Genomic DNA, 13,068 nt, shown 5'->3' with positions numbered 1-13,068 from the left:
AAATCTCTGAAGTCCTGAATTATCAAGCTCTGCTTAAATATAGACAGAGCTGATGAAGTTTATTTTGTTAAATATAATGTTCACTTATTGGAGAATGATGCTGTTTCCTTAGACCCTAATGAAGAGGCAATGGAACTGGCAACTCCAACCAGCTCTGCATTGGATCTGCTGAAACAGGGAGCAGGTAAGACTGAACACTACATGTGCTGAATCCTGAGCCCTGAGTGCACTGGAGCATCTTCTGTTGGTCTTCACGCTGCTCTCTTACTGCAGCTGCAGTGTGAAAGCTAAGCCCCGTCCCCCTCATTATGTGTTCCTTTTGTGCCACTATAGGACAGAAGGTCCCTGATGAGTCCAATGGTAACTACATGCTGACCCCTCCTTGACCCCACGAAAACTGTGCATTGCTTTGCTGCAGACAAATCCCTGTGCTCAGCCTGACTTTGCCATTGCAAATGTATCTTACTTATGTCAAAGAGCATATCTCTTTCCTTACAAGACATGAGACGCATGTTGAAATTACAGCCTATTCATGTAGTAATGTTCACTAATATCTGACAACAGCATTACTGAGAACATACTAACCTGAATTTACAGTGTGTAGAACTACTGTGTGCATTTGTATTTGTATTAAGATAAGATTCCTAGGAGTTTATAATCCAACTTTTATCTGATACTAATGAAACTAAACTCAATATTTTTTTTTGACGTGATGAGGACAGGACGAGATGAGAAATGATGGTCATGTGACGATAACTTTTGTAATTATGTAATATTGTTGATGAATAAAAACGGCACTAAATATGGTTTACAAGATAAAGGCTAGACTAAAATGTCTTAATTTTCTTTGCCAAGACGAGACATTATTTCCTCTTGTTTAAATGCGTTATTATATTGTGGTTTCTGTTTCCTGTATCTTCCTTCCAGTAGCACAGATTACGTACTTACGTACTTTCCACACTTATGTAATCGCTGCATAAATTAGATTTCATGATAATTTTCATCGGTATGTCATCCAGGACAGTTATTCTTTTAGAGGGGCATATGGTTTGACTGTAAAGGTGGCCTGTCCACCTCCAACTATGTAGCAGAATAAGAAAGGTGCCGTACTGTCATCAGTTCATAGAATTGTTACTATCAAAGTTAATAATGTGATCGCCCTTGTTGATTAACATATTTTTATTATCATTTATTCTTTTAGTAGCACAAATCAAAAACAAATCAAGAGATTTAATCTTGAGTTTAGATCATTTATTTTAATCACATTATTATATTGCGTTATTATATTCTGTTTCTTGTGTCTCCCTTCCGGTCGGACAGATTACGTCACGTCCCAAATCGCGTCATTAGTTAGATTTCAGGATCCCTCTGATGGGTGAGCAGATGGCTGGGAGAGAATGACAAAGTGATCTTCTTTACAATAAAGTGGAAAAGAAAACAGAATGTGTGGTCAAAAAACACAGTGTCTTCCGTGTCCGGAATGGGTGTAGAGTATTCTTGAGTCTATAAGGTAACAGTAAAATAATAATAAGATAACGTTGTTTTAAGTATGAAAAGAAAATGTTGTTTTTGCTTGTGGCTAAAGATGCTGCTCACAAAACCGCCTGAATTTGTGGGGCCATGTTCTGATGCTTATCCAAATGAGCTGATGTTGACCATATGTTATATTTCTGACTCTCCCCAGCATGCAATGTTTTATACATAAGCTCAGTGGAGATGGAGTCTCTAACCGGCCCTCAGGCCATTGCCAAAGCCATCACAGAGATGCTGGCTGCACAGCCCCCTCCCAGTGCATCCACTGTCCACTTCAAAGTGTCCAGCCAGGGCATCACCCTCACGGACAATCAGAGGAAGTAAGTTGGACCAATCCAAGTAAGCCCTAGCCAATTCAATACAAATACAAATGTATTAATGATGTATTTATGTATAATGTATACTGAAACTATTGACTTACATTACATTAACATTACAATGGTTAACTGCCCACGGATCAACACTCCAATGAAATGATTTAAACACCCACTAAAAATTAGCTACATTATACAAATCGCATAAATATTGTATAAATAAGTGTGAACTTTCATTGGAATCACAATTCGATTTGAATACTATTATCAATGCCTCAGTTATTTAGAAGCAATGTGGCATTACATTTTACAGCATTTATCAGACACCCTTATCCAGAGCGCCTTACAACCAGTATTTACAGTGACAGTTCCCCCTGGAGCAACTTAGGGTTAAGTGTCTTGCTCAGGCACACAATGGTAGTAAGTGGGATTTGAACCTGGGTCTTCTGGTTCATAGGCAAATGTGTTACCCGCTAGGCTACTACCTCACAGTTATCGATGCATCATGCATTCCATCAATTTTTGTACATTACTTCACATGATGTTTTGATTTGCTACAATGAGCAGAACAAGCAGGTCAGGAACAAGAGCAGGATACACATTAGAATAGAGGAGGAGGATTAGAAAAAAGACAACCCCCAGATTGTACTCTAATGGGGAGGAGTACATTGTGGGAATCGAAAAAAAAAACACCTCAAGAGCATAAGCACATAGACTCTACACAACGTATAAAGTAAAGGGGGAGGGGGAAAAGGTCTTTCATCCACTTCCACAGCTGTTCTATTGTCTCTGGTCTGCTCCATCCAAATTCCTGTGCAAAGCCGCTAGGTTCTCCACAAAGTTGTCCAGTTTCCGATCAATAGTCCCAGTGATGGTATCGAATTTGCACTCTGTGCGCTCATGGCTCTGCCATTTCTATCAGTCAGTCCGGCCAACCTGGTGGGGCTTTCGCCTTGTCTTCAATTTCTGAAACACCAGGGCAATGCCTAATCCAATCAGCAAAAGTCCTGTCCACAGTTTCGAATATGTAGATGTTTACAATATTTTAAATGCAGATTTTTTAAATGTTACCCTGTGTACTTGCCAGTAATAGTGGAGGGTACTGAACATTATGCTTGAGAACATACAGAAAAGTTAGAAGTATTCTTGGGAGTGAAAACTTAAATGTTACTGAGACTGTTTGGCTTTTTGTAATGGTAACAGAACAGTGGTAAAGATGGGCAGGCCAAAGTCTTCTTCAGTCTAATTACTTTATCTTCTCCATTTGCTCTTCAGGATTTTTTTCCGCCGCCATTATCCCATCACCACTGTGACATACTGCAACTTGGATCCACAGGACAGGAAGTGAGTATAAAGGCACTGCTAGTGTTACAGCTCACCATCAGAAGTCTTTTCTTCTCTGACTTCCTGTGTCCTTACAGGTGGAATAAAGCAGAGGGCGGGGCAGCCAAGTGAGTTCAGATTTCTTCTACTAACTCCAGCTGGAGCTCTTTAAAAGAAAATTCTTATTAATGAAATCTGCACAGGCATAATAAAATAATATTCTACCTAAATTTCACACCAAATATGCACAGATTGATAGGCCTTTTTTTTAAAGTTACTACATCAATATCAATAAAGTGTCACATTAATAATGTACTTGCACTTATAGTAATGTACGTATTTTTAAAACTATTATACAAAACTGTATTTGACTAGACTCTACTTGCCATTGATACATGTTGCTGAAACTGACTAATGCAACAGTCAAAACCAATTTAAGTCCTGTATCTTCAACAATATATGTTTAAAATGTTTAAACAAGTGTTTGTTTAAATCAGGAGGAACACTTATTTAATAAAAAAGATTCATGGACTGGTGTATGCTTTTGAACACATGCATTTTAACGCCTTTTGATTTAATTTCACATCAGTATGACAGATTGATACTTCACACCCCTGTCCTCTTTAGTCAATGACTAGGTGTGTGCTGTGGCCTGGTCACATGACCCTTTGTTCTACCTCCAGGTTGTTTGGTTTTGTGGCTCGGAAACAAGGAAGCACAACAGACAACGTCAGCCACCTGTTCGCTGAGTTGGACCCTGATCAGCCAGCCGCTGCCATAGTCAGCTTCATCTCCAAAGTGATGCTCAATAACCAGAAGCAGTGAAACCTGCCCGCTTCTGACCACTCTGTGTGCTTTTACTTTTTGTCATAAGGACTCACTTTCTTTTCAGTGTGGATGTAATTCTTCATGTTTTTGTCTCTGTTGGACTAAAGACAGCAAAGAAGAAAAAGCATTATCATTTTTGATAAAGGACTCAGAGAATAACAACAGTTTGAAGAGATGCAGTGGAACATCAGCTATCCCAGAGATACAGTGGTGAATAGATTTGAGAAAAATAGAAAAACAGTTGGAAAAACTGAACAACCAAAGGTAGCATTCAGAACAAGTGTTCCATTCTTGGACAATTAACTCCATTTATTTTTGTACAGGAGTGTTGAAAGCAGACTGTCAAAAAGAACATATTCTCCTTCTCCGTACAGTAGACTTTGTCTGTCTCTGTGACTTCTTGTTTAAAGAATAGAAAAAATTGTTCTGTGGCATTTTGCATGTTGGCTTGCAACGACCTTTAGCCTCCCTACTGTAGGTCATGAGTGGACTGGGTGCTCCTAGACCCAGAACATGTCCAACACGGCAAAAATACATATCAGGAAATCACACTGTGGTCCATCATTAGCAATAATCTCACCAAGCCCAGGCCTGGACAGGTTGTTGACTGAACTGTGGATCTACAGTAGCAAGTACACAGATCTGTGGGTTGGACTAGACAAGTAAAGGGACAGCCTCGAGGACTAAGACCAAGAGAGGCCTTGTGGAAGCCACTGATACACAACCACACACAAATACAGTGACCAACTAGTCAGAGCCTGGTCCACTGCAATGTCCTGCATGCTGAACCTTGACCTCTGTTCCCCCAACCGTTTGTCCTGCCTCTAGCAGCCACATTCTGCTCTTGGCAAGTATTCTTGTTCCCTTAGCAACTACCCGTAGCCCTTAGTCACCTCTATGCTAACTTCCCAATGCCCTTGCTGTATTAAAAAAGAAGAAGAAACTGTCATGGCGATGCAGATCACCAGAGACTCTGCATGTATTCTTTCTTAAGGTCTCCTCAAAGGGTCTGACTTCTGTTGAAGTAACAACTCAGTGCTAAGTGTTGCTAAGATTTACGTTTTTTTAAACACAAATTTAACACAATATAAGGGAGTGAACATTGTTTTTTAAACACTAAATGTATTTTATTTTTATTCACTAGTCATGGCCACACCTGCTCACTGTGTCAAACTTGGTCTAAAAACATAAAAGCCCACTATCTGTATGACTCGAAATATGTGTGTGTGTGTGTGTGTGTGTGTGTGTGCGTGTGTGTATACACACATTTCAGAAAGGTGACTAATGAAATATTTATTTTTGTCGCTTTATGGTATATTATAGTACATAAAATGTTGTATAGAATTATGGGTGGATATCAGGAGATCTGGTGAGCAGATCAGATATGGAGTGTGCTTGAGTGTGTGTTCACAAAACAGAGCTTAAATCTTCTGTAAGCGACTTCAGCGACTTTTGCTGACATCTCCAGACCAGCAAAGATATAGAGATTAGTGGTTCAGTTTGGTTATATTCACTGCCCAAACACCAAAAACTGGCCACCAGGGAATAAGACTTACCACTTTAGAACATTGGCGTTATTGGTTAACGCAAGATGTACCACAATCAGTTTCAAAGCTTCACATATGAGTAGCCCACTGCTAACAAGATAAACTTATACATGTCAGCTTTGTTTTTAGTATCATTTTCTTAAACCCATGTACTGTTATTAAGCACTTACTGACTGCCAAATTTAAAAGAGAACAAAGCTTCATTATAGGGAAGTCTGAAGACACAATGGTCACAGTAGGCCTTTAGCTGAGTACATGGGATGGGGTTCTGGGTCCTATAGCCCGTACGAGGAGCTCCTAATACAGCTTGTGTCTTTATTGAGCAGTCAGCAGCAGCTACATCAAGATCTCATTCATGTCACATTAAGGTCATCAGTAAAGCCAAGGGTCTGTTCATTTCTGGCTTGATATCTGTGTTTTAATAATAGGTCTTCCCCATACTAAATGACATTGTTTTGGTTCTAAATGGTCTAGATGGCTGGATATGAAATGCATGATTGCAGCTTGTTGCTGTGGCAACATGATGCAAGATGAGTTGCAGTTTTATTGTGTGAATGTATAACTAAAGCTGTAAGGAGATTTGTTTCTCTTGTAGTGTCATGGCTTCTTTATTCTTGAGGGGGAAAACATTAAAGCAATACAGAACTATTCAAATAAGCTGTTCTCTCACTTCCTCCCCATTGAGAATTTGTGTTATTCCATAAATGTTATCACCATTGTGCCAAACTGAAGCGAGCTGCTGGTTCTGAACAACTGACTCACATGCCAGTGTTGTTGTTTTAATGTGGTTCTGTTCACCCTATTCTTCCTATTCCACAACAGCAGAGATAATGGAGCTGTACTTTTTAAAGCTGCCTAAATAAAATGAACAGTGGTGCATGGACCAGTCAATTTGTGGATTAAATCCTTTAGCCTGACCATTGTGCTCCTCATGAAGTATTGAAGACTAGCAGCACTGTACCAGGCAGATCCAGACAAGAATGATGTGTGGTTACAGTGTCCACTAGGTGGCAGTGTCCAGCCAGTGTTCGCTGTGATGTTTGATGTGTTTAGTGATTCTAGATCACTATTCTGTACCGTACTGTCACAGGTTGAGTGCTTCTGCTGTCCTCTTAAACATGATCTGAGTGACATGCATTGCATTGGGGGTAGATACATCAGTGAACATCTTGTAAACGTGAATATGGGGCCATACAGTCAATATGGGGCAGTGGTGGCCTTGAAAGTTAGGGAAACAGACTCATAATCAAAGGGTTGTGGGTTTGAACTGTCAAGGTGCCACTGTAGTCCCCTTGATCAAGGTATCGTCCCCACACACTGCTTCCTGGGTACCTTTCATGATTGCCCACTACTTGCGAAGGGTGATGGTTAAATGCAGAGGACCATTTAACAAAAAGTGTACAAACGCTAAAAGGGTCTATATGAAAGACGGGGATTCTGTATTTTTTCTGTAACCTTTGGTTTTTGCACTGGAGACAGTCACATTTGCCATTTCTCATTCTGTCTCTGTGTGATGAATTTTGTGCCACTATGCCGCCATGGTTTGTGTGTGATCATGAGACTGCACGACTATGTCCGATTAGTGAAACGATGTCATGTAATATTGTTGCTATGTCTGAATGGTGAAACATAGTCATGTGTTCTATCTACTGGCAGCATCTGTCTGGCTAAATAAAGCCTATCTAATGTATGGAATAAATGTTTAAAAAAGTAATGAGTTGAGTGTTGCCCATTGTAGTGCGGGGCCGGCGCTATGCTGGGGTGAGAGGGGGCAAACGTCCTTCCCTCTTAAATCAAACTTTTAGGAGTTGAGAAAAAAAAAATTAGCTTACCCACAAACTGAATATGGACAAGATTTACTACAGTAGCTGAAAAATCCACTGGAAAAATTAGGTTCCTTCCCTCTGTGCAATGTTCTCTTATTTTTGTTCAGATCCCCACACCCCCTCCCCCCAGCAAACCATCGATTGCTGTTAGTAAGCAAATGAGCCAGGTTACTCGTTCAATAATTCCATCATACTGTGCACCATACAGTGATGTACGATCACCGATTCACCGCTCCTGACCAGGTCACGACCCACAATCGGTTCAAAAGAATATCAAATATACGTAAAATGTGTCACCTGTCGTGAGGTTTGTCTTTACCGTGGATGCGCAAACACAGAACTAAGGTTAAAGTAGCAGCACATGGAACCTTTTTAATGGGCTCTTGCCTACTTATCATGACTGAACAACAGGGAAACCACATATATTTTTGTGATTCATGTTTCGCTTTGTTCACTCAGTCACTCTGATGTGGATTTTTCTTCTGATTTTTCATATTGCTTGTGTAGTGTGAGCAACCATTTGACGGTACAGTGTGCGCACATTGGATGCTGAGGGTTGAGCATAAAGGTAAAAAAAATTATAATGTTGCCTGCCAATGCCCATGATGCCACCCTGGGCAATGGCCCATGTTTACATTTACAGCATTTATCAGACCATGTCGCCCACATCGTTCTAGGATGTTTCGCAAATGTACTCATTGTGCTCTCTAATGCCAAAATGTGGTTGCTGTTTCACCGCCGGTCCACAAGAGCAGCAGAGGGGAATGACAACCTAGACGTATAAAAGTCTGGCGGCCATGTTGAACCTCACCTTTACCTTGTTTGATCTTTGTGGATTACAACTGCCTGTACATTGACTTCTTGCTTGGAACATCCCCTTGAACTGCCTGACTGATAATGATGATACTTAACCTCGGTTCTTGACCACCGCCTCTGCGCCTGTGCGTGACCCACACTTGTTGACAATTATCAAGCCTGCAGTCTTCAGCTACGCCTATGCAACGGTAACCCACCTCTCCTGCTTTTTTATTTTTGTTATAGGCAATGGTGAGAAGTTTTATTGTTGGGTTTGTATGTATTTAATATAGACTAACCAGTTACGGTAAATGTTATGTTTTTAGATATAAGAATATGAGGAATATTCTCTTTCTTGGTTTTCACCCTGAAGGAGTCCCACCTTGTCATGGTCAGGGGGCATGAAGCTCAGCCTTCAGTGGGGACACCCAAAGTTGGACAGGTCTTAGGGTAGAGGACTGACAGTTACAATGCAGTTTCATGACAAAAGCTGTTATCGCCGGAGCACCCTACTCCACCTACTTCCAGCTCTCTATATTGTTGCAACAATATACACTTCACACTTCTGTCTGCCCCCTCATTTACAGTTCCTTGTCACTTATCTATTTTGTAGAAATGCCTGCTATTAACCTGACTTTTACTTAATCAATTTGTGTTAGAAAGAGCTGATATGAAAAGCTAAATCCCTACCAAATGATGTTCAATGAAATGAAATGAATTAGTTTCACTGGAAAAAGATTTATCATTTAATCAAAACAGAGAGGTCAAATTTTGGCAAGACAAAAGTTTGGTTGCCTATACAGAAATTGAACACATTTTCTGCAAATACAAAAATACGTCAGCAAATTAAGTAGTGATGCAGTGAGATTCAAATGTAATATATTGTATGACTTCAATGAAGGACAGTATCCTTGCAGTTTGGCAAGGATTCAGGAATAGCAAAGAAAGCAGTCTTGCTACCCTCCACATGCGCAATGATGTTCATGTCTGGTGACTGGGCTGGCCAATCCTAGAGCATCTGTCAAAACTGTGAAGAAGTGGACCAATGCAGAAAAGCAGGAACTTCAAGACTGTTTTGACTGCACTGATTGGTCTGTTTTGAAGCTTACATTTACAGCATTTATCAGACGCCCTTATCCAGAGCGACTTACAATCAGTATTTACAGGGACAGTCCCCCTGGAGCAATTTAGGGTTAAGTGTCTTGCTCAGGGACACAATGGTAGTAAGTGGGATTCGAACCCGGGTCTTCTGGTTCATAGGCGAGTGTGTTACCCACTAGGCTACTACCACCCACAGCTGAAGCTGCATCTAAAAATCTGTCTGAGGTGACAGACACTGTGACATCATACATCAGTTTCTGTGAAGATGTGTGTGTACCAACCAAAACCTTCTGCACATACAACAATAAACTTTGGGATAGTAGCCTAGTGGGTAACACACTATGAACCAGAAGACCAAGGTTGAAATCCCACTTACTACCATTGTGTCTCTGAGCAAGACACTTAACCCTGAATGTCTCCAGGGGGGGACTGTACCTGTAACTACTGATTCTAAATCGCTCTGGATAAGGCCGTCTGATAAATGCTGTAAATGAAGAACTTAACACCTTCTACTGCAGGTTTGAGAGGGACAGATTCACACCCACCCCACCCCAGAGACAATGACCCCCATCACATCTCTCTCCCCTCCACCCTCTTCCCTCACCCTCCCCTGCCCAGAGTCAACGACCCCCATCACAACTCTCTCCCCCCTACCCTCCCCCCTGGAAGAGCCGAAGATGTGCATCGGCTGTTCCAGAAACAGAAGACCAGGAAAGCCATGGGTCCAGACAGTGTCTCCCCCTCCTGTCTCAAAGCCTGTGCTGAGCAGCTGGCTCCCATCTTCACCCACATCTTCAACAGATCCCTGGAGCTGTGTGAAGTTCCCACCTGCTTCAAATGCTCCACCATTATTCCGGTCCTCAAGAAACCCACCATCACTGGTCTGAATGACTACAGACCTGTCGCCTTGACATCTGTGGTCATGAAATCCTTTGAACGCCTGGTTTTAGCCCATCTGAAGAACATCATGGGACACCAGCTGGACCCCCTGCAATTTGCCTACCGGGCAAACAGGTCGGTGGATGATGTAGTGAATATGGGGCTGCATTACATCCTGCAACATCTCGACCAGGATCGGCGTTCAACACCATTGTGCCTGAACTCCTCACCTCCAAACTCTCCCAGCTCAGCCTGTCACCTGCTACCTGCCAGTGGATCACCAGCTTCCTGACAAACAGGAAGCAGCAAGTGAGGCTGGGGGAGATCACTTCTGGAACACGGTCCCTCAGTATTGGGGCTCCTCAAGGATGTCCTCTCCCCACTGCTCTTCTCCCTGTACACCAACGACTGCACCTCCTGAAGTGGGAGACCAACATCTCCTCCATCCTCAAAAAGACCCAGCAGAGGATGTACTTCCTGAGGCAACTGGGGTACAGTCTTTCACAGGAGCTGCTGATCCAGTTCTACACTGCGGTCATTGAGTCTGTCCTGTGCTCCTCCATCACCGCCTGGTATGGAGCAGCCACTAAACAGGACAGGATCAGACTGCAGCGGACTGTATGGACAGCAGAAAGGATCACCGGTACCCCCCTGCCCTCCATCCAGGACCTATACCTCTCAAGATCCAGGAAAAGGGCAGGAAAAATCATCATCTCAGATCCCTCACACCCTGGACACAGACTTTTTGACCTGTTGCCCTCTGGCAGACGTTATAGAAGCCTGCAGACCAGGACCAGCCGACACAGGAACAGTTTCTTCCCCCTGGCCATCTCCCTCCTAAACAGCTGAAACTGTCTCACTGCGAATCACCTTCAACATTGTACTGCACTTTATGTTCACTCTGTATATAGGATTTAGTTGTTTGCTTATTTATTCATAGACCTATGTACATTCTTAAATATGTTTATTTATACTCAGTAGATATAGTTATTTTAAACAGTACAAACAAATTCCACAACTTGTACAATAACACTTATGCTCATCCTTGCACATTGTTGTTGTTTTGTTGTTGTTTTTCTTCTTCTCTGTACTTGAGAGACCCCATCTACCGGAATCAAATTCCTTGTATGTGCTTGCACTTACTTGGCCAATAAATAGGATTCTGATTCTGATATTGATCATCTTCGCCTTGAGGAACTTTGATGAGGAGATGGAAGTATGTGATAGAGCACCATCCTGCTGCAGAATTTGGCCTCTTTTATGGTTGGGAATATAAAAGGTGGCTAAGATTTCTTGGTATTTCAGACTATTGATGTTGCCTTCCACCCTGCAGATCTCTCACACACCCCCAAACTGGATGTAACCCCAGACCATGATTTTTCCGCCAACTTCACTGTTTTTTGGGTGAATCTCGGATCCATGCGGGCTTCAGCAGTGACTGTGGTGAAATTCAACAAAAGATTAATCTGAAAAAATCCACCTTCTGCCACTTTTCCAGCATCCATCCTTATAGCAGGCTGTGGGCCTTGGCAAATGCCACATGGTTTTTCAATTGTCTTTGTTTAGTGCTGGCTTCTGGGCACTGATTTGACCATGGAGGCCATTTCGAGACAGAATCCGACAAACTGTTCTGGTTGACACAGGGACTTCAGGTGACCAGGTCTAGTGGAGCTCTGCTTCAGTGGAAAATGGGCTGGCCTTGGATTTTTGAGCCATCAAACGGTCCTCTTGAGCAGTTGTCTTGGGGGGTCTGCCTGACCTGGGCATGTTAAAAACATCTCCAGTCCCTTCAAATCTTTTTTTTATGCTCTGTACTTGACGCTGAGACACATTGAAGGTGTCTGCCATATCATCAGTGGATCTGGTCTTCAGCCTCTTGATAATCAACACTTTATTCTCAGGGTGAATCATAGGCATGTTTGCAGAGGTCTAGTTGCAGTTGGTGTGAAGGTCTAGTGTACTGGGGTTCTTTTTATACACACCTGAGACCTAATTGATCCATTATTAATCACAGGTGAAGCTCATATGACCAGGACACAACACTTATGTCTTTTCAAAAATGGACTCAATGGGCTTTACCAAGCTTTAAATATTAGAATACTTTTGACAGTTTCGTTTTGCACTGAAACATTATTACAAAAGCTGTTGGGAATAAAATGAGCCATTTCTTGTAAAAAAAAAATCTTGATTAGAAATATATTTCAGCGGCACTTGAGGTCAATTTGTACACAAGCAACAATCATTTTGTCAGGGACTGTATGCCTGTCTAGAAACGGACCTGAAGTAGCAAAGTAAGAGTAGCACTTCTTATTCACAAATGTACTCAACTAAATGTCGAAACATGGCTTCTTACAGCTTTGCTGACTTTTTTTTACCTTCACCACTTTTCCCTTGACTTGGATCTACAGGTCACTGCAGTGCAGATGCAAACAATTACAATGAATCGATTAACCATTTTCTTTCAAAAGTAATGGTTCACACTGGGAACTATGGAAGATTTTAAGCATAAATATTAAAATTAAAATTAATTTGGCAATTGGCAATGCAATATTAAATGAGAGCATGTAATTTGATGCTACATTTTGCAATTGGCAATTCAGTGTGCAAAGTGCTGATGCAATCCCTGATAAATGAAGCAGAATTGACATTGCTAGTGAAGGCCTGCTTTGATGAGTGGTCAGACAGTTTGCATAACGGTTTGCAATTTTTTTTTTCACAAATTGTTATGCAACTGTCAGACCACTTATCAAAGCGGGCATTCACTAGCAACATCACTTCCTTGTTCATGGCCTCACCACCAGAATCCATTCCAAGTCACCTGTTCATTCATTGTTGTCAGAGCTGTAGAGCAGTGGAACCTTTTCTCCTTGAAGCCCCCCATCCTTTTAGATTTTCCGAAAAACACATTTAGATTTTGTATAA

At 41.7% G+C, this 13,068-nt stretch overlaps 1 protein-coding gene across 4 annotated transcripts in view; it reads left to right on the top strand.

Moving 5' to 3' along the window:
* Positions 1–6,436, top strand: part of tns1a (tensin 1a) — a 77,536-nt gene extending 71,100 nt beyond the window's left edge. For 3 of the 4 annotated variants that reach the window (XM_028953841.1, XM_028953839.1, XM_028953842.1), the window contains 6 exons: positions 113–184; positions 334–360; positions 1,685–1,853; positions 3,123–3,191; positions 3,269–3,298; positions 3,854–6,436. In XM_028953841.1, coding sequence (XP_028809674.1) covers positions 113–184; positions 334–360; positions 1,685–1,853; positions 3,123–3,191; positions 3,269–3,298; positions 3,854–3,995 — 509 coding nt within the window. In that variant the 3' untranslated portion in view covers positions 3,996–6,436. The remainder of the gene's footprint in view (positions 1–112; positions 185–333; positions 361–1,684; positions 1,854–3,122; positions 3,192–3,268; positions 3,299–3,853) is intronic. The other variant, XM_028953840.1, reaches the window with a different exon arrangement.
* Positions 6,437–13,068: the final 6,632 nt, after the last annotated feature.

This window comes from Denticeps clupeoides, chromosome 15 (genome assembly GCF_900700375.1).
Source record: "Denticeps clupeoides chromosome 15, fDenClu1.1, whole genome shotgun sequence".
Lineage (NCBI taxonomy): Eukaryota > Metazoa > Chordata > Actinopteri > Clupeiformes > Denticipitidae > Denticeps > Denticeps clupeoides.
Note: the sequence above shows the minus strand (reverse complement) of the source record. Positions and strands in the feature narration are given on the sequence as shown.